General features: G+C 46.9%; 1 protein-coding gene across 1 annotated transcript in view; it reads left to right on the top strand.

Moving 5' to 3' along the window:
• LOC129822231 (FRAS1-related extracellular matrix protein 2-like) overlaps positions 1–22,214 on the top strand; it is a 125,559-nt gene that overhangs the window by 68,334 nt on the left and 35,011 nt on the right. Inside the window, exons 7-8 of the mRNA XM_055880329.1 lie at positions 1,516–1,641; positions 1,834–2,085. Coding sequence (XP_055736304.1) covers positions 1,516–1,641; positions 1,834–2,085 — 378 coding nt within the window. The remainder of the gene's footprint in view (positions 1–1,515; positions 1,642–1,833; positions 2,086–22,214) is intronic.

The following is a 22,214-nucleotide window of genomic DNA, read 5'->3' as shown; positions in this document are numbered from 1 at the left end:
TTTTGCCGTTACACATTAACATATAATTTTGCTTCATGACCACAAACATGTATATTTACACATTAACATATCAAAATGCTATTTTAGATTTCCATGATTTCCCAGCTTCTCAGAATACATATGTGTCTCAAATGGCACCCTATTCCCTTTTTAGTGCACTACTTTGACCAGAGCCCTATGGGCCCAGGTAAAAAGGAGTGCTCTACATACGGAATAGGGTGCCATTTGGGACTTACATTACAATTGACCCGGGTTCTAGCAGCTCCTTTAAATGTGAATCTCTTCAACTATCAGAAGAGTTCAAATTTAGTCAGTGAGAGAGAGAGAGGAGAAGCCCTCCACATGAAGGCCTGTCAGCCTTGGTAGGAGCTGGTATTAAGGGCTATAAGCTTGTAGGTTCTGCCAGCCTGAGTAGGAGGTAGAACATCTACTTATTTAGTCAAGACCGGGCTGAGAAGGGCAGGGAGCCATTGGTCCAGTGTCCTGGTCAGACAGTAATTGGTCAGGTGGGACTGTTGGGGGTTGTGAGAGTTCAGGCCCTGCTAGCACACTGGCACCTTATTAGCACAGACGACCAGATTCACAATTACAGTAAAGAATAGGTTTTAAGAAGAAGCATAACAGTGATAGAGAGAATATTGTAAACTTGTCTATGTGGTTAGTGTAGGCCTCTGGGATGTAACTCAGGTTTAGTAACTTAGACACAGTCACGCTATGCAGAGTAAAGGAGGAGAGGAGAGAAGGAGATAAGGAGAGGAAAGGACAGGACAGGGGGAGTGACTAACACAAACTGTAAAAAAAGACCAATGGTCTGAACAGGTCTCTGCTTGCTAACAGAATCAAGACACGTCAGGTCTATTATCCAGGCCCACTTTAACTGTCCTTCTTCACATTCAAAGTCTACAGTACGGTAGCTGGACTTTTCCTATTAACAATTCACTAAATGTATATGTATTCCCTGATTGGTCCCTGTGTGCCAGCTGTCAAATCAGAGAGGCTTCTGGGTAGTTGTCTGTGCCAACCACTGATGTTAGTCATCGTATCCTCTGGATGGATCCCAAATGATGCCCTATTCCCAATATAGTGCCCAACTTTTGACCAGAGCATACATAGGGCTCTGGTCAAAAGGAGTGTACTACTGTATATAGGAAATAGGGTGCCATTTGCGATGCAGACTATGTCTTCTGCCTCAGTTCACTGGGTCAACTCATCCTTTATAGAACTCTGTCCTCAGAGAGGAGCCTGGACCAGAGCACCAGCAGCAACATATTGTAATAGACAGAAATATTCAACACATTGTTGTACCCTCTTCTCATCAGCATAACTTCTGTATTAATGAAATAAGTATGTGCACAGTGAGAAGGATGTGATGGTTTATCTCTCTCTCTCTCACTCGCTCTCTCTCTCTCTGTCCCTCGCTCTCTCTCTCTCTCTCTCTGTCTCCCCCTCTCTCTATCTCTCCCCCCAACTCACTCTCTCTGTCTCACCCCCCCTCGCTCTCTTTCCCCTCCCCAGAGTCGACAGTGTTCATCCCGTCTGCAGTCTACCCTATAGAGGAGGACATTGGGGAGCTGCTGATCCCAGTGCGCAGGAGTGGTGACGTCACACAGGAACTCATGGTCATCTGCTACACACAGCAAGGTACAGTCCACACACACACACACACACACACACACACACACACACACACACACACACACACACACACACACACACACACACACACACACACACACACACACACACACACACACACACACACACACACACACACACACACACACACACACACACACACACACCCCTCCCTCTCTCATTTCCTCTCTCCTACAGCCACAGCTACAGGGACCATCCCCTCTACAGTCCTGTCCTACTCTGACTACATATCCAGACCTGAGGAACACAACAGTGTCCTGCGCTTCGATAAGGGCGAGACGGAGAAGTCCTGTCGTGTGGTGATCATAGATGACTCTCTGTATGAAGAGGAGGAGAGCTTCAACGTTACCCTCAGTATGCCCATGGGAGGCCGTCTGAGACAGGAGTACCACACTGCCAGGGTCACCATCATACCTGACCTGGACGACGGTAAGATGGCCCTTCACTGTTCACCTTTGATCTTTCAAACCTCTCACCTGGAGGACAGGATAATAGTTAGCAGCTGAGGAAAGTGTTAATATCGCTCTTGAATAGACTAGGCTTGCGTCTCAAATGGCACCCTATTCCCTATGTAGGGCACTACTTTCGACCAGAGTAGTTCACTTTATTGGAAATAGGATGCCATTTGGGTCATTTATTTTTCGCAATGTGAGAGTAAGAAAAAAAAGATTGCTCCTGTCCTGTCACCTCTGGCAGATTATGTTAAGACAACAATGTTAGCAGACGTGTTGCTATTTAATTTTGCTTATAAGCGAAGGAGACAGTTGAGATGCTGTGTAAAAAGGTACATTTACACTTTAATAGTATTCATGAAACATCTAGAACAGATAGCTCAGGGGACCTTCGAAAGGTACACATACATACCCAGCTATACACCTATACACACATACCCAGCTATACACCTAACACACATACCCAGCTATACACCTCGACACACATACCCAGCTATACACCTATACACACATACCCAGCTATACACCTCTACACACATACCCAGCTATACACCTCTACACACATACCCAGCTATACACCTATACACATACCCAGCTATACACCTATACACATAACCAGCTATACACCTCTACACACATACCCAGCTATACACCTATACACACATACCCAGCTATACACCTATACACACATACCCAGCTATACACCTATACACACATACTCAGCTATACACCTATACACACATACCCAGCTATACACCTATACACACATACTCAGCTATACACCTCTACACACATACCCAGCTATACACCTATACACACATACCCAGCTATACACCTCTACACACATACTCAGCTATACACCTATACACACATACCCAGCTATACACCTATACACACATACTCAGCTATACACCTATACACACATACCCAGCTATACACCTATACACACATACTCAGCTATACACCTATACACACATACCCAGCTATACACCTATACACACATACCCAGCTATACACCTCGACACACATACCCAGCTATACACCTATACACACATACCCAGCTATACACCTATACACACATACTCCGCTATACACCTATACACACATACTCCGCTATACACCTATACACACATACCCAGCTATACACCTCTACACACATACCCAGCTATACACCTCTACACACATACCCAGCTATACACCTATACACACATACCCAGCTATACACCTATACACACATACCCAGCTATACACCTAACACACATACCCAGCTATACACCTCTACACACATACCCAGCTATACACCTATACACACATACTCAGCTATACACCTATACACACATACTCAGCTATACACCTATACACACATACTCAGCTATACACCTATACACACATACCCAGCTATACACCTATATACACATACCCAGCTATACACCTAACACACATACCCAGCTATACACCTATACACACATACCCAGCTATACACCTATACACACATACCCAGTTATACACCTCGACACACATACCCAGCTATACACCTCTACACACATACCCAGCTATACACCTATACACATACCCAGCTATACACCTATACACACATACCCAGCCATACACCTATACACACATACCCAGCTATACACCTCTACACACATACCCAGCTATACACCTCTACACACATACCCAGCTATACACCTATACACACTTACCGAGCTATACACCTCTACACACATACCCAGCTATACACCAGAAAATACATGAGAGTTCAGGGGCCTTGCTTTAACAAAGTTTACCATTTCCACTCTAGTGTCCAAAACATATTTCAAGCTGTCAGGCATTCCCTTGGCAGCAAGAGCCTCTTGGTGGATGCTGCAGTGTACCCAAGTGGCGTTGGGAGCTACTGCTTGTAAGCGCGTTACCACTCCACTATGTCTCCCTGTTATGGCTTTTGCACCATCAGTACAGATACCAACACATCTTGACCACCAAAGTCCATTTGATATCACAAAGCTGTCCAGTACTTTAAAAATATCCTCTCCTGTTGTCCTGGTTTCCAGTGGTTTGCAGAAGAGGATGTCTTCCTTAATTGACCTCCCATAAACGTAACGGACATACACCAGAAGCTGTGCCAGGCCCGCCACGTCTGTGGACTCATCCAGCTGTAACACATAGAATTCACTGGCTTGTATGCGAAGTAGTAGTTGTTTCAAAACATCTCCTGCCATGTCACTGATGCGTCGTGAAACAGTGTTGTTTGATGGAGGCATTGTCTGTATATATTTTTTGGTCTTTTTCCCCAGCATTGTCCCAGCCATATCTGTGGCAGCAGGAAGAATTAAGTCCTCCACAATTGTATGGGGCTTGCCTGTCCTTGCCACTCGGTAGCTCACCATATAAGACGCTTCTAGCCCCTTCTTATTTTTTTTTATTTATTTTTTTATTTCACCTTTATTTAACCAGGTAGGCTAGTTGAGAACAAGTTCTCATTTGCAACTGCTACCTGGCCAAGATAAAGCATAGCAGTGTGAACAGACAACAACACAGAGTTACACATGGAGTAAACAATAGACAAGTCAATAACATGGTAGAAAAAAGAGAATCTATATACAATGTGTGCAAAAGGCATGAGGTAGGCAATAAATCGAATAATTACAATTTAGCAGATTAACACTGGAGTGATAAATCATCAGATGATCATGTGCAAGAAGAGATACTGGTGTGCAAAAGTGCAGAAAAGTAAATAAATAAAAGCAGTATGGGGGTGAGGTAGGTAAATTGGGTGGGTAGTTTACAGATGGACTATGTACAGCTGCAGCGATCGGTTAGCTGCTCGGATAGCAGATTTTTAAAGTTGTTGAGGGAGATAAAAGTCTCCAACTTCAGAGATTTTTGCAATTCGTTCCAGTCGCAGGCAGCAGAGAACTGGAAGGAAAGGCGTCCAAATGAGGTTTTGGCTTTAGGGATGATCAGTGAGATACACCTGCTGGAGCGCGTGCTACGGGTGGGTGTAGCCATCGTGACCAGTGAACTGAGATAATGCGGCACTTTGCCTAGCATAGCCTTGTAGATGACCTGGAGCCAGTGGGTCTGACGACGAACATGTAGCGAGGGCCAGCCGACTAGGGCATACAGGTCGCAGTGGTGGGTCGTATAAGGTGCTTTAGTAACAAAACGGATGGCACTGTGATAAACTGCATCCAGTTTGCTGAGTAGAGTATTGGAGGCTATTTTGTAGATGACATCGCCGAAGTCGAGGATCGGTAGGATAGTCAGTTTTACTAGGGTAAGTTTGGCGGCGTGAGTGAAGGAGGCTTTGTTCCGGAATAGAATAGCCGACTCTAGATTTGATTTTGGATTGGAGATGTTTGATATGAGTCTGGAAGGAGAGTTTGCAGTCTAGCCAGACACCTAGGTACTTATAGATGTCCACATATTCTAGGTCGGAACCGTCCAGGGTGGTGATGCTAGTCGGGCGTGCGGGTGCAGGCAGCGAACGGTTGAAAAGCATGCATTTGGTTTTACTAGCGTTTAAGAGCAGTTGGAGGCCACGGAAGGAGTGTTGTATGGCATTGAAGCTCGTTTGGAGGTTAGATAGCACAGTGTCCAGGGAAGGGCCGGAAGTATACAGAATGGTGTCGTCTGCGTAGAGGTGGATCAGGGAATCGCCCGCAGCAAGAGCAACATCATTGATGTATACAGAGAAAAGAGTCGGCCCGAGAATTGAACCCTGTGGTACCCCCATAGAGACTGCCAGAGGACCGGACAACATGCCCTCCGATTTGACACACTGAACTCTGTCTGCAAAGTAGTTGGTGAACCAGGCAAGGCAGTCATTAGAAAAACCCAGGCTATTGAGTCTGCCGATAAGAATATGGTGATTGACAGAGTCGAAAGCCTTGGCCAGGTCGATGAAGACGGCTGCACAGTAATGTCTTTTATCGATGGCGGTTATGATATCGTTTAGTACCTTGAGCGTGGCTGAGGTGCACCCGTGACCGGCTCGGAAACCGGATTGCACAGCGGAGAAGGTACGGTGGGATTCGAGATGGTCAGTGATCTGTTTGTTGACTTGGCTTTCGAAGACCTTAGCTAGGCAGGGCAGGATGGATATAGTTCTGTAACAGTTTGGGTCCAGGGTGTCTCCCCCTTTGAAGAGGGGGATGACAGCGGCAGCTTTCCAATCCTTGGGGATCTCAGATGATACGAAGGAGAGGTTGAACAGGCTGGTAATAGGGGGTGCGACAATGGCAGCGGACAGTTTCAGAAATAGGGGGCCCAGATTGTCAAGCCCAGCTGATTTGTATGGGTCCAGGTTTTCCAGCTCTTTCAGAACATCTGCTATCTGGATATGGGTAAAGGAGAAGCTGGGGAGGCTTGGGCGAGTAGCAGCGGGGGGGGCGGGGCTGTTGGCCAAGGTTGGAGTCGCCAGGTGGAAGGCATGGCCAGCCATTGAGAAATGTTTGTTGAAGTTTTCGATTATCACGGACTTATCAGTGGTGACCGTGTTATCTAGCCTCAGTGCAGTGGGCAGCTGGGAGGAGGTGCTCTTGTTTTCCATGGACTTTACAGTATCCCAGAACTTTTTGGAGTTAGAGCTACAGGATGCAAATTTCTGCTTGAAAAAGCTGGCCTTTGCTTTCCTGACTGACTGCGTGTATTGGTTCCTGACTTCCCTGAACAGTTGCATATCACGGGGGCTCTTCGATGCTATTGCAGTTCGCCACAGGATGTTTTTGTGCTGGTCGAGGGCAGTCAGGTCTGGAGTGAACCAAGGGCTATATCTGTTCTTGGTTCTGCATTTTTTGAACGGAGCATGCTTGTCTAATATGGTGAGGAAGTAACTTTTAAAGAATGACCAGGCATCCTCAACTGACGGGATGAGGTCAATATCCTTCCAGGGTACCCGGGCCAGGTCGATTAGAAAGGCCTGCTCGCAGAAGTGTTTCAGGGAGCGTTTGACAGTGATGAGGGGTGGTCGGATACAGGCAATGAGGCAGTGATCGCTGAGATCTTGATTGAAGACAGCAGAGGTGTACTTGGAGGGCAAGTTGGTCAGGATAATGTCTATTAGGGTGCCCATGTTTACGGATTTAGGGTTGTACCTGGTGGGTTCCTTGATGATTTGTGTGAGATTGAGGGCATCATGCTTAGATTGTAGGACTGCCGGGGTGTTAAGCATATCCCAGTTTAGGTCACCTAACAGAACAAACTCTGAAGCTAGATGGGGAGCGATCAATTCACAGATGGTGTCCAGGGCACAGCTGGGAGCTGAGGGGGGTCGGTAGCAGGCGGCAACAGTGAGAGACTTATTTCTGGAGAGATTAATTTTTAAAATTAGAAGTTCGAACTGTTTGGGCATAGACTTGGAAAGTATGACAGAACTTTGCAGGCTATCTCTGCAGTAGATTGCAACTCCTCCCCCTTTGGCAGTTCTATCTTGACGGAAAGTGTTATAGTTGGGTATGGAAATCTCAGAGTTTTTGGTGGCCTTCCTAAGCCAGGATTCAGACACGGCAAGGACATCAGGGTTGGCAGAGTGTGCTAAAGCGGTGAGTAAGGCAAACTTGGGGAGGAGGCTTCTGATGTTGACATGCATGAGGCCAAGGCTTTTTCGATCACAGAAGTCAACAAATGAGGGTGACTGGGGACATGCAGGGCCTGGGTTTACCTCCACATCACCCGAGGAACAGAGGAGTAGTAGGATGAGGGTGCGGCTAAAGGCTATCAAAACTGGTCGCCTAGAGCGTTGGGGACAAGGAATAAAAGGAGCAGATTTATGGGCGTGGTAGAATAGATTCTGGGCATAATGTGCAGACCAGGGTATGGTGGGGCACGGGTACAGCGGAGGCAAGCCCAGGCACTGGGTGATGATAAGAGAGGTTGTATCTCCGGACATGCTGGTCTCAATGGGTGAGGTCACCGCATGTGTGGGGGGTGGGACAAAGGAGGTATCAGAGGTACGGAGAGTGGAACTACGGGGTCCATTGCAAACCAAAACAATGATAACTAGCCTGAACAACAGTATGTAAGGCATATTGATATTAGAGAGAGACATACAATAAGGCATAAAGTGATTGCAGGTCATGATTGGGAGAGCTAGCTAAAACAGCAGGTGAAATAACAGCAGCTAGTCAGCTAACACAGCAACAGAAGGTAAAAAATGGCGACGACTGGGCAGAGAGGGTCGGATTAACTACACACAGATCCTGAGTTAAGGCACAGAGCTGACAGATAAAACACAAATAAACAGAATGGAGTACCGTGAATTAATGGACAGTCAAGCAGGCATCAGCTATGTAGCCAAGTGATCATAGTGTCCAGGGGCAGCCGTAGATGGAGTAGTGAGGCCTCCACTAAGCTAGCACGCGTTTAAAGTTAGTAGCCCGGGGGGGTGGTCTGCTCAGATGGAGGGGGTCTGCTCAGACGGAGGCCGGTTGAGGGCACCGGTTGAGGGCACGTCTGCAAACCAGACGTGGTCGTGTCGACAGAGAATCGAAGCCGGATAGCGATGGCGAAAGAGAGGTTGTGAATTGTAGAATTGTGTTTGCTAACTGGTGCTAGCTTCCTGGCTGCGCTAGCTGCAAGATAAGCTAGCAGTTAGCAGACCGGGGCAGGCAAGTTAGCCTTTGGGGGACGTCGCGATGGGGGGGAAGTCTGTTTTTGCCTCTTCGTGCGGTGACGTCGATAGACCAGTCGTGGAATTAGTAGGGTTCCAGGTAGCTCTAGGTAGCTAACAGGCCTAGTAGGTTAGCAGAATGGGCCTTCAGCGGGCGTCACGCCTGAGGGGCCTGTTGGAGTCCCCGGGCAGATTATGTCGGTATTAATGGTATCTGTTGCTTTTATACATGTCTTACTACTCGAAAGTCATCTTAATTCTCGCTCAAAAAACTCCCATGGCTTATTTTTCAAATTGTCAGCGCAAGAGTGAAGGTTTCATCGAGTTGTGAGATAGTACTTTTGCACATATAACACACTGTGGCTGAGGAAAGGCACTGCTCCCAATATAAGTGAACCCCAAATCAATGTAGTTCTTATCATATTTGCGTCTCTTCGATGGTCCAACGTCCCTGTCTGCTGTTCGGTGGTTTTCTGGGTAAGCAGGCATTAGCTCTTCGGCTGCATCAGATTCACAACTGTCAGAGTCCATGCTAGCTGGGCTAACAACAAATGTAGAATTACTGATGCTAGCATAGGATGTGCTCATGGAAGCAGAACAACTTGTGTCGTCGACAGGTGGAGGTGTAGTACTGCTGGCAGTAGAGCTGGTATGTGTCTCTATGGACGCGGGCCCTACTTTTTTTAACCATTAATCAACTTTCTAGCAAACGGAATGAGCAGCAGCTACGTTTGGCCACATACTTGTTCTTTTTTATTTCACCTTGATTTAACCAGGTAGGACAGTTGAGAACAAGTTCTCATTTACAACTGCGACCTGACCAAGATAAAGCATAGCAGTGCAACAAAAACAACAACACAGAGTTGTACATAAACAAACGTACAGTAAATAACACAAAAGAAAAGAAAAATAGAAAGATCTATGTACAGTGTGTGCAAATGTAGAAGAGTAGGGAGGTAGGCAATAAATAGGCCCTAGAGGCAAAAATAATTACAACTTAGCATTAATACTGGAGTGATATATGTGCAGATGATGATGTGCAAGTAGAGATACTGGGGTGCAAAAGAGCAAGAGGGTAAGTAATAATATGGGGATGAGGTAGTTGGGTGTGCTATTTACAGATTTTCTATGTACAGGTACAGTGATCGGTAAGCTGCTCTGACAGCTGATGCTTAAACCTAGAGAGGGAGATATGACTCCAGCTTCAGAGATTTTTGCAATTCGTTCCAGTCATTGGCAGCACAGAACTGGAAGGAGAGGCGGCCAAAGGAAGTGTTGGCTTTGGGGATGACCAGTGCAATATACTTGCAGGAGCGCGTGCTACGGGTGGGTGTTGCTATGGTGACCAGTGAGCTGAGATAAGGCAGGGCTTTACCTAGCAAAGACTTATAGATGACCTGGAGCCAGTGGCTTTGGCGACGGATATGTAGTGAGGGCCAGCCAATGGGAGCATAGAGGTCGCAGTGGTGGTAGTATATGGGGCTTTGGTGATAAAACGGAGGGCACTGTGATAGACTACATCCAGTTTGCTGAGTAGAGTGTTGGAGGCTATTTTGTAAATGACATCGCCAAAGTCAAAGATCGGTAGGATAGTCAGTTTTACGAAGGTATGTTTGGCAGCATGAGTGAAGGAGGCTTTGTTGCAAAATAGGAAGCCAATTCTAGATAACATTTTGGATTGGAGATGCTTAATGTGAGTCTGGAAGGAGAGTTTACAGTCTAACCAGACACCTAGGTATTTGTAGTTGTCCACATATTCTAGGTCAGAACCATCCAGGGTAGTGATGCTAGTCAGGCGGGAGGGTGCGGGCAGAAATTGGTTGAAGAGCATGCACTTAGTTTTACTAGCATTTAAAAGCAGTTGGAGGCCACCGAAGGAGTGTTGCCACATACGGACCGTTAGTGGAATTCCCGCGAGAGAGTAAGGGTTAATGTGATTGGATGTTAATTATGTGACTAGGCTACCTGTATTTGACATAGTGTTGTTGTTTCGCTGAACACTAGATGCTTTCATTTTATTTTTGGCAGTGAAACAAGGCTACTCAGGTAAATGTGAAGAAAAAAAATGTGAAGAAAAATATATTACATTTTGGGGGCGTACCCCGACGGCATTGCTCATACCCCAGTTTGGGAATACCTGCAATAGAGGAATAGTGGCTTGTGTGCAAGTGTGTGTATGTGCATGTGAGTGACCAGGTCCCATAGTGCTTTGGTCCAAAGTAGTGCACGATGTAAGGAGTAGGGTGCAATTTGGGACACAGCACATGTGAGTCTCCTCTTGCTAGAGGGAAGGCCTTATCGCAAGGCTCATATCCACATCTGATAGTCTCCTGTATCTCATATCTTCCAAACAGCCTTTGTTCAACAGCACCTATTGGGCATTCCTTTTTTCCATATCTGCCTGGCTAGTTCCCTTTCTCCCTTCTCCCTATAGACCCTGTGTGTGTGTGTGTGTGTGTGTGTGTGTGTGTGTGTGTGTGTGTGTGTGTGTGTGTGTGTGTGTGTGTGTGTGTGTGTGTGTGTGTGTGTGTGTGTGTGTGTGTGTGTGTGTGTGTGTGTGTGTGTGTGTGTGTGTGTGTGTGTGTGTACCCTGGACATCTGAAGGAAGCACCGCTGTGAAGGGGTGGCAGGCAGGGGACAGTGGATGTGAAAATCCCTTAGTGTAATCACTGAATCTTCCTTTTCAAACGTTCATCAAAACTCTCTGGCTGCACACAAACACACCATCAAAACGTCCAACTGAAACAGAACTAATTGGGGTGATGCAACTCTCCTCTCAGCATTCCAAAACCTCGCTGCAGGAGTTTAATTGAGTCCTAAAAGTAATGAAGGAGGCCTGTAGATGGAAAGAAAACATTGTTTAATGCGTGTCATTGAGATACAGTAAACATGGTTATATCTACACCAGGGGGGAATCTCAAATGGCACCCCATTCCCTAAATTGTGCACTACTTTTGTCCACGTCCCAAATAGCTCCCTATTCCCTATATAGTACACTTAATTTGCTCAGAGCCCTATGGGTTCTCATCAAAAGTAGTGCAGTATGTAGGGAATAGCGTGCCATTTGAGACGTAGCACTGGTCTGATCTACCATCTCAGACTGAGTGAAGATTCACCAGATGTTCTCTCACAGGGTAGACCATCTAGACAGGACAACTCCCCTCTTACCAAACATGTCTCTCTAACAGTCAGTCCCTCTTATAAACCTGCCATCGACAGGATAGTAAATTATATCTGAGCTTCACTCCCTAATCAAAAATCAAATGCGGTACATAAAGGCTAGACTGTATGACATATTCAATAACATATTATCCCATTGGATAGAAATTCCACTTAATCATTGTTTGAGAGTGTGATTTTGTGTTACCTCTTATTTTAAACAACCTGATTTTGTAGAATAGAAACAAATAGATTTATTTTCAGTCTTAGATCTCCAAGTCAAGTATCCCGAATACTTTGGGGCATGTATTTATTCTAGCATTCGTTGTCCAAATAGTTTCTTAGCCATTGAGTCTCAGACCGTAGTGACGTTCTTAGTCACATATTCCCAGGGGACGTTGTCATTCAGCTTCATGTGTCTTTGTGCTGAATTACACTGGCAGGAAATGATGTTACATATTTGAACCTGTGAGAGAGAGAGCTTAGTGAATAATAAGTCCCACTGCATTACTCAGACCGGGTTACAGGTACTCTTATAGCCTCCTTGGGAACAGAGGCAGACACACTACTTAAAGACTGTGTGTGTGTGCATGTGTGAGACATGGCTGCCACAGGAGGCATGCTTGAGATGGCTCTCTACTGTACAGTAGCTCCTTCCTCTGTAACCTAAGATGGTGTACAGGGACCTCGACCAGTGTGTACAGATCTTTAACCCCTACTATTCCTTGGTATTCCCCTCAGTGTCAGAGCAGCTGTTGGGATGCTGAACTAAAGGGTCAACGGTTTGAATAGTCTGTACCCCTGTATGGGGCGGCAGGTAGCCTAGTGTTTAGAGCATTGGGTCAGTAACCGAAAGGTTGCTGGATCTAATCCCCAAGCTGACAGTGTAAAAATCTGTCGTTCTGCCCCTGAGCAAGGCAGTTAACCCACTGTTCCTGTCAGAGTCGTGTGTATAGGTGGCAGGGAAGTCAGGCGCAGGAGAATCAAACTTAATGTAATGGAGTTGTTTAATAACAATAAATAAAACATAACTCCAAAACTATAATAGCAATAAAACAAAGTGGGTAGGAGGACCCGTCGCGCACCAATACAAAACAACACGAAACTGAACATCAAACAATCTCTGACAAAGACATGAGGGGAAACAGAGGGTTCAATACACAACATGTAATGAGTGTGTTGAAACCAGGTGTGTAGGAAGCCAAGACAAAACCAATGGAAAATGAAAAATGGATCAATGATGGCTAGAAGACCGGTGACGTCGACCGCCGAGCACCGCCCGAACAAGGAGAGGCTTCGACTTCGGTAGAAGTCGTGACAGTACCCCCCTGACGCGCGGCTCCAGCAGCGCTTCGACACCGACCTCGGGGACGACCCGGAGGGCGAGGCGCGGGGCGATCCGGATGGAGACGGTGGAAATCCTGCAGCATGGAAGGATCTAACACGTCCTCCACCGGAACCCAGCATCTCTCCTCCGGACCCCTCCCACTCCACGAGGTACTGAAGGCCCCTCGCCCGACTTCTCGAATCCAAGATGGATCGAACGGAGTACGCCGGGACCCCCTCGATGTCCAGAGGGGGTGGAGGAACATCTCGCACTTCAGCCTCCTGAAGCGGGCCAGCCACCACCGGCCTGAGGAGAGACACATGGAACGAGGGGTTAATACGGTAATTAGTGGGTAGCTGTAACCTATAACATACCTCGTTCACTCTCCTCAGGACTTTAGACGGCCCCACAAACCGCGGACCCAGCGTCCGGCAGGGCAGGTGGAGGGGCAGGTTTCGGGTCGAGAACCAGACCCTGTCCCCTGGTGCGAACACCGGGGCCTCACTGAGGTGACGGTCTGCGCCAACTTTCTGGCGTAGTATGGCGTGCTGAAGGTGGACGTGGGCGGCCTCCCAGGTTTCCTCCGAGCGCCGGAACCAATTGTCCACCGCAGGAGCCTCGGTCTGACTCTGATGCCAAGGAGCCAGAACCGGCTGATAACCTAATACACATTAAAAGAAAGGTTAGTGGAGGAGTGGCGGAGCGAGTTCTGGGCCATCTCTGCCCATGGCACGAACTTCGCCCACTCCTCCGGCCGGTCCTGGCAATAAGACCGCAGAAACCTACCCACATCCTGGTTAACTCTCTCCACTTGCCCATTACTCTCGGGGTGAAAACCTGAGGTAAGGCTGACCGAGACCCCCAGATGTTCCATGAACGCCTTCCAGACCCTTTACGTGAACTAGGGACCCCGATCAGACACTATATCCTCAGGCACCTCATAGTGCCGGAAAACATGTGTAAACAGGGCCTCCACAGTTTGTAAGGCCGTAGGGAGACCGGGCAAAGGGAGGAGATGACGATCCACAACGACCAGGATCGTGGTGTTACCCTGTGAAAGTGGAAGATCAGTTAAAAAATCCACCGACAGGTGCGACCACGGCCGTTGTGGAACGGGTAAGGGTTGTAACTTATCTCTGGGCAGGTGTCTAGGAGCCTTGCACTGGGCGCACACTGAGCAGGAGGAAACATAAATCCTCACGTCCTTAGCTAAAGTGGGCCACCAATACCTCCCTTCAAGACAGCGCACCGTCCGACCTATCTCAGGATGACCAGAGGAGGAAGACATGTGGGCCCAATAGATCAGTTGGTCGCGAACAGAGGTAAACAAAGCCTTCAGGTGCCTAAAAGCCCTGTTCGCCTCAGCTGACCACTGCAAGCGCCACGGGCCCCCCTTTAGCAGTGAGGTAATGGGAGCAGCAACCTGACCAAAACCTCGGATAAACCTCCGGTAGTAGTTGGCAAACCCTAAGAATCGCTGCACCTCCTTTACCGTGGTGGGAGTCGGCCAATTACGCACGGTTGCAATGCGGTCACTCTCCATCTCCACTCCTGACGCGGAAATCCGATGCCCTAGGAAGGAGACGGACTGTTGGAAGAACAAGCATTTCTCAGCCTTGACATATAGGTCATGCTCCAACAGGTGACCAAGCACTTTGCGCACCAGAGGCACATGCTCGTCGCGTGTAGCGGAGTATATCAGGATGTCATCGATATACACCACTACAGGTCTCTGAAAATCTCGTCTACAAATGATTGGAAGACTGATGGAGCATTCATCAACCCATACGGCATGACGAGGTACTCATAATGCCCTGAGGTGGTACTAAATGCCGTCTTCCACTCGTCTCCCTTCCGAATACGCACCAGATTGTACGCACTTCAGAGATCCAGTTTAGTGAAAAAGCGTGCCCTGTGCATTGACTCAATCGCCATAGCGATAAGAGGTAGCGGGTAACTATACCTCACCGTGATTTTATTTAGACCTTGATAATCAATGCACGGGAGCAAACCTCCATCCTTCTTTACAAAAAAGAAACTCGAGGAGACGGGGGAAATGGAGGGCTGAATGTACCCCTGATGCAGGGATTCGAAGACATATGTCTCCATAGCCACCGTCTCCGCTTGCGACAGGGGATACACATGACTCCTGGGAAATGCAGCGTCTACCAGGAGATCTATCGCACAATTCCCCCGTCGATGGGGTGGTAATTGAGTCGTCCTCCTTTTACAGAAGGCGAGAGCCAAATCGGCATATTCTGGGGGGATGCGCACGGTGGAGACCTGGTCTGGACTTTCCACCGTAGCAGCACCAACGGAAACACCTAAACAACTACCTGAGCACTCTCGCGATCACCCCGTGAGAGCCCTCTGTGGCCACGAAACAGTGGGGTTATGACAAGCTAACCAGGGTAGGCCTAGCACCACAGAGTACGCAGAAGAATCAATAAGGAAAAGACTAATCTTCTCCTTGTGACCCCCCTGCGTTACCATACTCAAAGGAGCGGTGGCCTCCCTGATAAACCCTGACCCGAATGGTCGACTATCTAAGGCATGAACGGTAAAAGGTATATCCACAGGAACAATGGGGATCCCTAAACTATGAGCTAAACCTTTATTAATGAAATTCCCAGCCGCGCCTGAATCTACTAGCGCCTTATGCTTGGAACGCGGGGAAAATTCAGGATAAGTGACATAGACAAACATATGTGCAACAGAGGGCTCTGGATGAGAATGGTGCCTACTCATCTGGGGTGATGCAGAGTGCCCTGCCTGCTGCCTCGATTCCCAGAGGAACCAACCCATCACCGACCAGCAGTGTGACCTCTGCGACCACATATGGTGCACGAGCGGGAACCCCCTCCATTCTCCCTGCGCACCATCCCTCCCAACTCCATGGGTACAGGAGAGAGGGTGCGGGAGGATGGAACAACCAGACCCCGATCTAGACGTCCACGAGTAGCCAGCATGTTGTCCAGGGTGGTGTCTCTGCAGGCCAGCTCCCGACGGACGTCCTCGCGTAGACTACAGTGGTAATGGTCGATCAGGGCCCTGTCGCTCCATCCAGTGCCGGCAGCCAGGGTCCTAAACTCCCGAGCAAACTCCTGTGCGCTCCTCGTCTTCTGCCTCAGATGGTAGAGGCGCTCACCCGCTGCTCTGCCTTCGGGTGGGTGGTCGAATACTGTCCGGAAATGGCGGGTGAACTCCTCAAAATGGTCCAACGCCGCATCCTCTTCTCCACACACAGCGCTGGCCCACTCCAGGGCTTTCCGGGTGAGGCACGAGATGAGGGCGTAACTCTTCTCACGGTCTGATGGAGCTGGGTGGACCGTGGCCAGATATAAGCTTAGTTTGAGGAGGAAACCCTGGCAGCCGGCAGTATCTCCGTCGTACCCCTGTGGCAGGGATAAATGGATCCTGCTGGGTTCCGGCGGGAAAAAGACGCTCAGGGGAGACCCCGGTTGTGCTGGTGGAGGCGCTGGAAAAACTCCCTGTGTCTCCCAGCGGTCCATATTCTGGACAACGCGAGCCATGGCGGCGCTCAGATTGTAAATCATCACCGTATGTTCCATCACGCTCTCCTCGACCTCCATGGCAGGGGTACCTTCTCCTGCTGACTTCATTTTGGGTCAGAGATTCTGTCAGAGTCGTGTGTATAGGTGGCAGGGAAGTACAACAGGTAATGAGTGGGATTGAAACCAGGTGTGTAGGAAGACAAGACAAAACCAAATGGAAAATGAAAAATGGATCAATGATGGCTAGAAGACCGGTAACGTCGACCGCCGAGCACCGCCCGAACAAGGAGAGGCTTCGACTTCGGTAGAAGTCGTGACAGTTCCCCGGTAGGCCGTCATTGTAAATAAGAATTTGTTCTCAACTGACTTGCCTAGTTAAATGAAGGTTAAATAAAACATTTATAAAAAATAACACCCCTGTATAACAACCCTATAATAGTCTGTACCCCTGTATAACAACCCTAAAATAGTCTGTACCCCAGTATAACACCTCTATAATAGCCTGTACCCCTGAATAATAACCCTATAATAGTCTGTACCCCTGTATAACAAACCTATAATAGTCTGTACCCCTATACAACACCCCTATAATAGTCTGTGCCCCTGAATAACAACCCTATAATAGTCTGTACCCCTGAATAACAACCCTATACGAGTCTGTAGCCCTGTATAACAACCCTATACGAGTCTGTAGCCCTGTATAACAACCCTATAATAGTCTGTACCCCTGTATAACAACCCTATAATAGTCAGTACCCCTGAATAATAACCCTGTAATAGTCTGTACCCCTGAATAATAACCCTATAATAGTCTGTACCCCTGTATAACAACCCTATAATAGTCTGTACCCCTGAATAACAACCCTATAATAGTCTGTACCCCTGTATAATAACCCTATAATAGTCTGTACCCCTGTATAACAACTCCTATATAACACCCCTATAATAGTCTGTACCCCTGTATAATAACCCTATAATAGTCTGTACCCCTGTATAATAACCCTATAATAGTCTGTGCCCCTGTATAATAACCCTATAATAGTCTGTACCCCTGTATAATAACCCTATAATAGTCTGTACCCCTATATAACACCCCTATAATAGTCTGTACCCCTGTATAATAACCCTATAATAGTCTGTGCCCCTGAATAACAACCCTATAATAGTCTGTACTCCTGTATAACAACCCTATAATAGTCAGTACCCCTGAATAATAACCCTGTAATAGTCTGTACCCCTGTATAACAGCCCTATAGTAGTCTGTACCCCAGTATAACACCCCTATAATAGTCTGTCCACCTGTATAACAACCCTATAATAGTCTGTATCCCTGTGTAACACCCCTTTAGTAGTCTGTACCCCTGTATAACAACCCTATAATAGTCTGTACCCCTGTATAACACCCCTATAATAGTCTCTACCCCTGTATAATGCCCCTATAATAGTGTGTACCCCTGTATAACACCCCTATAAAAGTCTGTACCCCTGTATAATGCCCCTATAATAGTATGTACCCCTGTATAACAACCCTATAATAGTCTGTACCCCTGTATAACAACCCTATAATAGTCTGTACCCCTTTACAATGCCCCTATAATAGTCTGTACCCCTGTATAATAACCCTATAATAGTCTGTACCCCTGTATAACAACCCTATAATAGTCTGTACCCCTTTACAATGCCCCTATAATAGTCTGTACCCCTGTATAACAACCCTATAATAGTCTATACCCTGTATAACAACCCTATAATAGTCTGTACCCCTGTATAACAACCCTATAATAGTCTGTACCCCTGTATAACAACCCTATAATAGTCTGCGCCCCTGTATAATAACCCTATAATAGTCTGTACCCCTGAATAATAACCCTATAATAGACTGTACCCCTGTATAACACCTCTAAAATAGTCTGTACCCCTCTATAACAACACTATATGAGTCTGTACCCGTATATAACAACCCTATAATAGTCTGTACCCCTGTATAACAGCCATGGAATGTAACTCACCTCTAATCCTGTTCAGAATGTCACAGTTTCACAGTGTTTCTCCCAATGAAACAGGGTTCCTTTCAGTAGGAAGTGTTGTAGTAGTGGGGAGCTGGTTTCTAGACAACACACAGAATTGTCACGGTCAGTATGAACATAAGACTCTCACACTCTCACTCACACTCTAACATACACTCTAACACATGCCTTAGCAATGATCTGGGGTGCATCCCAAATCACACCTTATTCCCTACTGTAGGTACGATCTGACAGGTAATCAATCTACAGTACTGCTCTTTTCCTTCAACAGACAGGCCTTTCTACCTCTCCTCCCTCTCCTCCTTAGTTTATGTAACAGAGCTCAGTCCATTCCATTATCACCTCCTTCTTGACAAGTTTATCTATAGGCTGACATCAGCCCTGTCTCTCCACGACTGTCTTTCCATCTCTCTCTCTCCATCCTTCCATCTCATCATAACCTGGCACCTTAAACCCCCTCAACACCTGATCCAGGTTGCTCTTGGGAGGTGCCGCCACACTGTTTTACCTCATGTCCTCTGTGTTGATCAGGTTACAGCTCCTGACGTCACTAGTGAGGGGGTTAGGCAGCTTGTCAGACAGTAGCTTCAGGCTATGGTTTCTTCTCTGACCCTTTGTCTTCATCTGATTCTTGACACCATGCAGACAGAATCAGGATCCTGTTCTAAGATAACAATAAGTTTGTACACAAAGCAAGTTACCACAAAGTATGTATTTCCCCCTGCCCTACCTACCCCTTCTATGGTGTGTGTGTGTGTGTGTGTGTGTGTGTGTGTGTGTGTGTGTGTGTGTGTGTGTGTGTGTGTGTGTGTGTGTGTGTGTGTGTGTGTGTGTGTGTGTGTGTGTGTGTGTGTGTGTGTGTGTGTGTGTGTGTGTGTGTGTGTGTGTGTGTGTGTGTGTGGGTGTGTCATTCTATACATGAACACTCCATCCGACCAACTGATATGCAGGAGGGAAAGGATCCTGGTTGTCAGTCAGACGCCTTGTTGAGGCCCCGGGCCACGGCTCTGAGAACACGATGATGTCGGATAGATAAGTACTGAAGGAACATTTAGAGGAGAGACTGTGACTGTTGTTAGCATGGGGAGCCTCTTTGTCTGAGGTAAACTAATCTCAGGACTGGGGAAGTATTAAGGCTTGTCTCTTGTTGTTTTGGTTGTTAATTAACTAGAACATTGACAGTGTCCTATACCAAGACAAAAAACATGCCACAACTTAAGTTCATGCAAAGAGGAACTTCATTTACATACATTTGGAATGATCTATTTTATATTTTTTACTTTCTAGAACAAGTTTCTGTTCCAGTCTGTAGTGTGATTGTATTAAACTGACACAGTGGTTGTTGTACCAGCATGGCCAGGACACTGCCTGTCAGTCACAGATTACAGCCCACTCTCTCAAACTGTGACCATAGGGCGATATAGTATATATAGCATGGTGATGATTGTCAGTACAGTTAGCTAAACCACATGTAGATGTGGAACAAGGCTAGTAGTGTGAGTTCACAGCTGCATATCAGTGCCGTGCCACCTTCTATGATGCTAGATACAATTTAGACTATTCAGTAGGTACACAGTGACAGGCAGGACATGCCTTGTGCCTGTCACCATCTTAAACTGTTGACCCTTCAACTCAGTTCCTCTGAGAACCCTTCACGTCCGCAGAAAACCCAGTTAGCTAATCTCATCTCAAGGTGTATATAGGAAATCTGTCTTCCCTGTTTACCGTCGTACCGGCCTCTCAACCATCCTTGACCTGCTATCTAAACATTAATACACAGTTAATTCACAATGAAAAGAATAGCTGTCATATCAGAGTTAAGAAATAAATCAATATATATTACTGTTCTCCCAGACCATGGGTACATTCCAAATGATACCCTATTCCCTATGGACCCTGGTCAAAAGTAGTGTACTATACAGTACCAGGGATTATAAGCATGTAATCCTGCTTCCTTTCCTCCACACATGACACAGATACTCAGGCAATACAGGCAGAGCATGGAATTAGTATTTCTATCCAAACACAACCAGAGATACAACCCAACTAAAACTGTATTATAGGTACCGATTGTAAACTGTTTATGATCTCAATCAGTGAAGGGCAACTCTGGTACTTGGAGTCTGCTGCTTTTCACTTTTTATCGCCAGAAGTATGATCGCTCATGGAGTTGCCCCAGGTTTAAAACGCTGCTCTGAAACAGAACAAAAGTCTCCTGCAGATACTCAGGCCCCCGAGGACAGGAGCTGCCTTTCCATGCCTGATTATAATCATGATTTACTAGGATCATGTGTTTAACAGACGGGCGACAGGTTTTATTGGAATACAGAAATGATACTCTGACCTAGTGTAGAGCTTGCTGAACATGCAGTCTAGCCCTGTAGGTGTAATTGTAACACTACAGTTAACACTACAGTTAACACACTCTCCCTAAAATGCTGCCGCACATCTGTGGTGTGACCTGGAATCCTGGTGAATCCAGATGGGGCGGTAGGGATGTAATAACAGGGTTTAGGGTCAGCCAACTTCTCATCCTCGTCCAGGACCCAGACCCGCCCCATGTCCCACTCTCACCAGAACCATAATCATACCTTACAGACCTTAGAGTATTCCTGAGATTTACAGACCAGTGACACCACTGCATAAATACAAGACTGTAATTCTGCTCTACAAGCATTCTCATGTTTTACTGTCCCACTCCCCGCCCCGGTGGCTCCATACCACACCTCTCCTTCCCCCCGGTGCGTCCGGATGCGTGGCATGCACGGGCGATTGAGTCTCTATCAAACAGCAATTACCTGTGCGTGAAAGGACAAGTCCTGTCAGGCAGGCTGGAAGGCAGACAGGCTGGCAGGCAGGCGTACTGCATACTGTAAATATATGCATGTGGACGTGGTACTTCCCTGGATGTATAAGGAGACCGAGTGTTATGGGGATAGCTGGCTGTGCATGTAGAAGAGCTGTGTGTGTGTCTGTACACTCATGTCTGTGTGTGTGTCTGTACATTCATGTCTGTGTGTGTGTCTGTACATTCATGTCTGTGTGTGTGTCTGTGCATTCATGGCCGTGTGCGTGTCTGTACATTCATGTCTGTGTGTATGTCTGTACATTCATGGCCATGTGTGTGTCTGTACATTCATGTCTGTGTGTGTCTATACATTCATGTCTGTGTGTGTCTGTACATTCATGTCTGTGTGTGTGTGTCTGTACATTCATGTCTGTGTGTGTCTGTACATTCATGGCCATGTGTGTGTCTGTACATTCATGTCTGTGTGTGTCTGTACATTCATGTCTGTGTGTGTGTCTGTACATTCATGTCTGTGTGTGTCTGTACATTCATCAAATAAAATAAAATGTATTTATATAGCCCTTCTTACATCAGCTGATATATCACAGTGCTGTACAGAAACCCAGCCTAAAACCCCAAACAGCAAGCAATGCAGGTGTAGAAGCACGGTGGCTAGGAAA

This window comes from Salvelinus fontinalis, chromosome 24, assembly GCF_029448725.1.
Source record: "Salvelinus fontinalis isolate EN_2023a chromosome 24, ASM2944872v1, whole genome shotgun sequence".
NCBI lineage: Eukaryota > Metazoa > Chordata > Actinopteri > Salmoniformes > Salmonidae > Salvelinus > Salvelinus fontinalis.
Note: the sequence above shows the minus strand (reverse complement) of the source record. Positions and strands in the feature narration are given on the sequence as shown.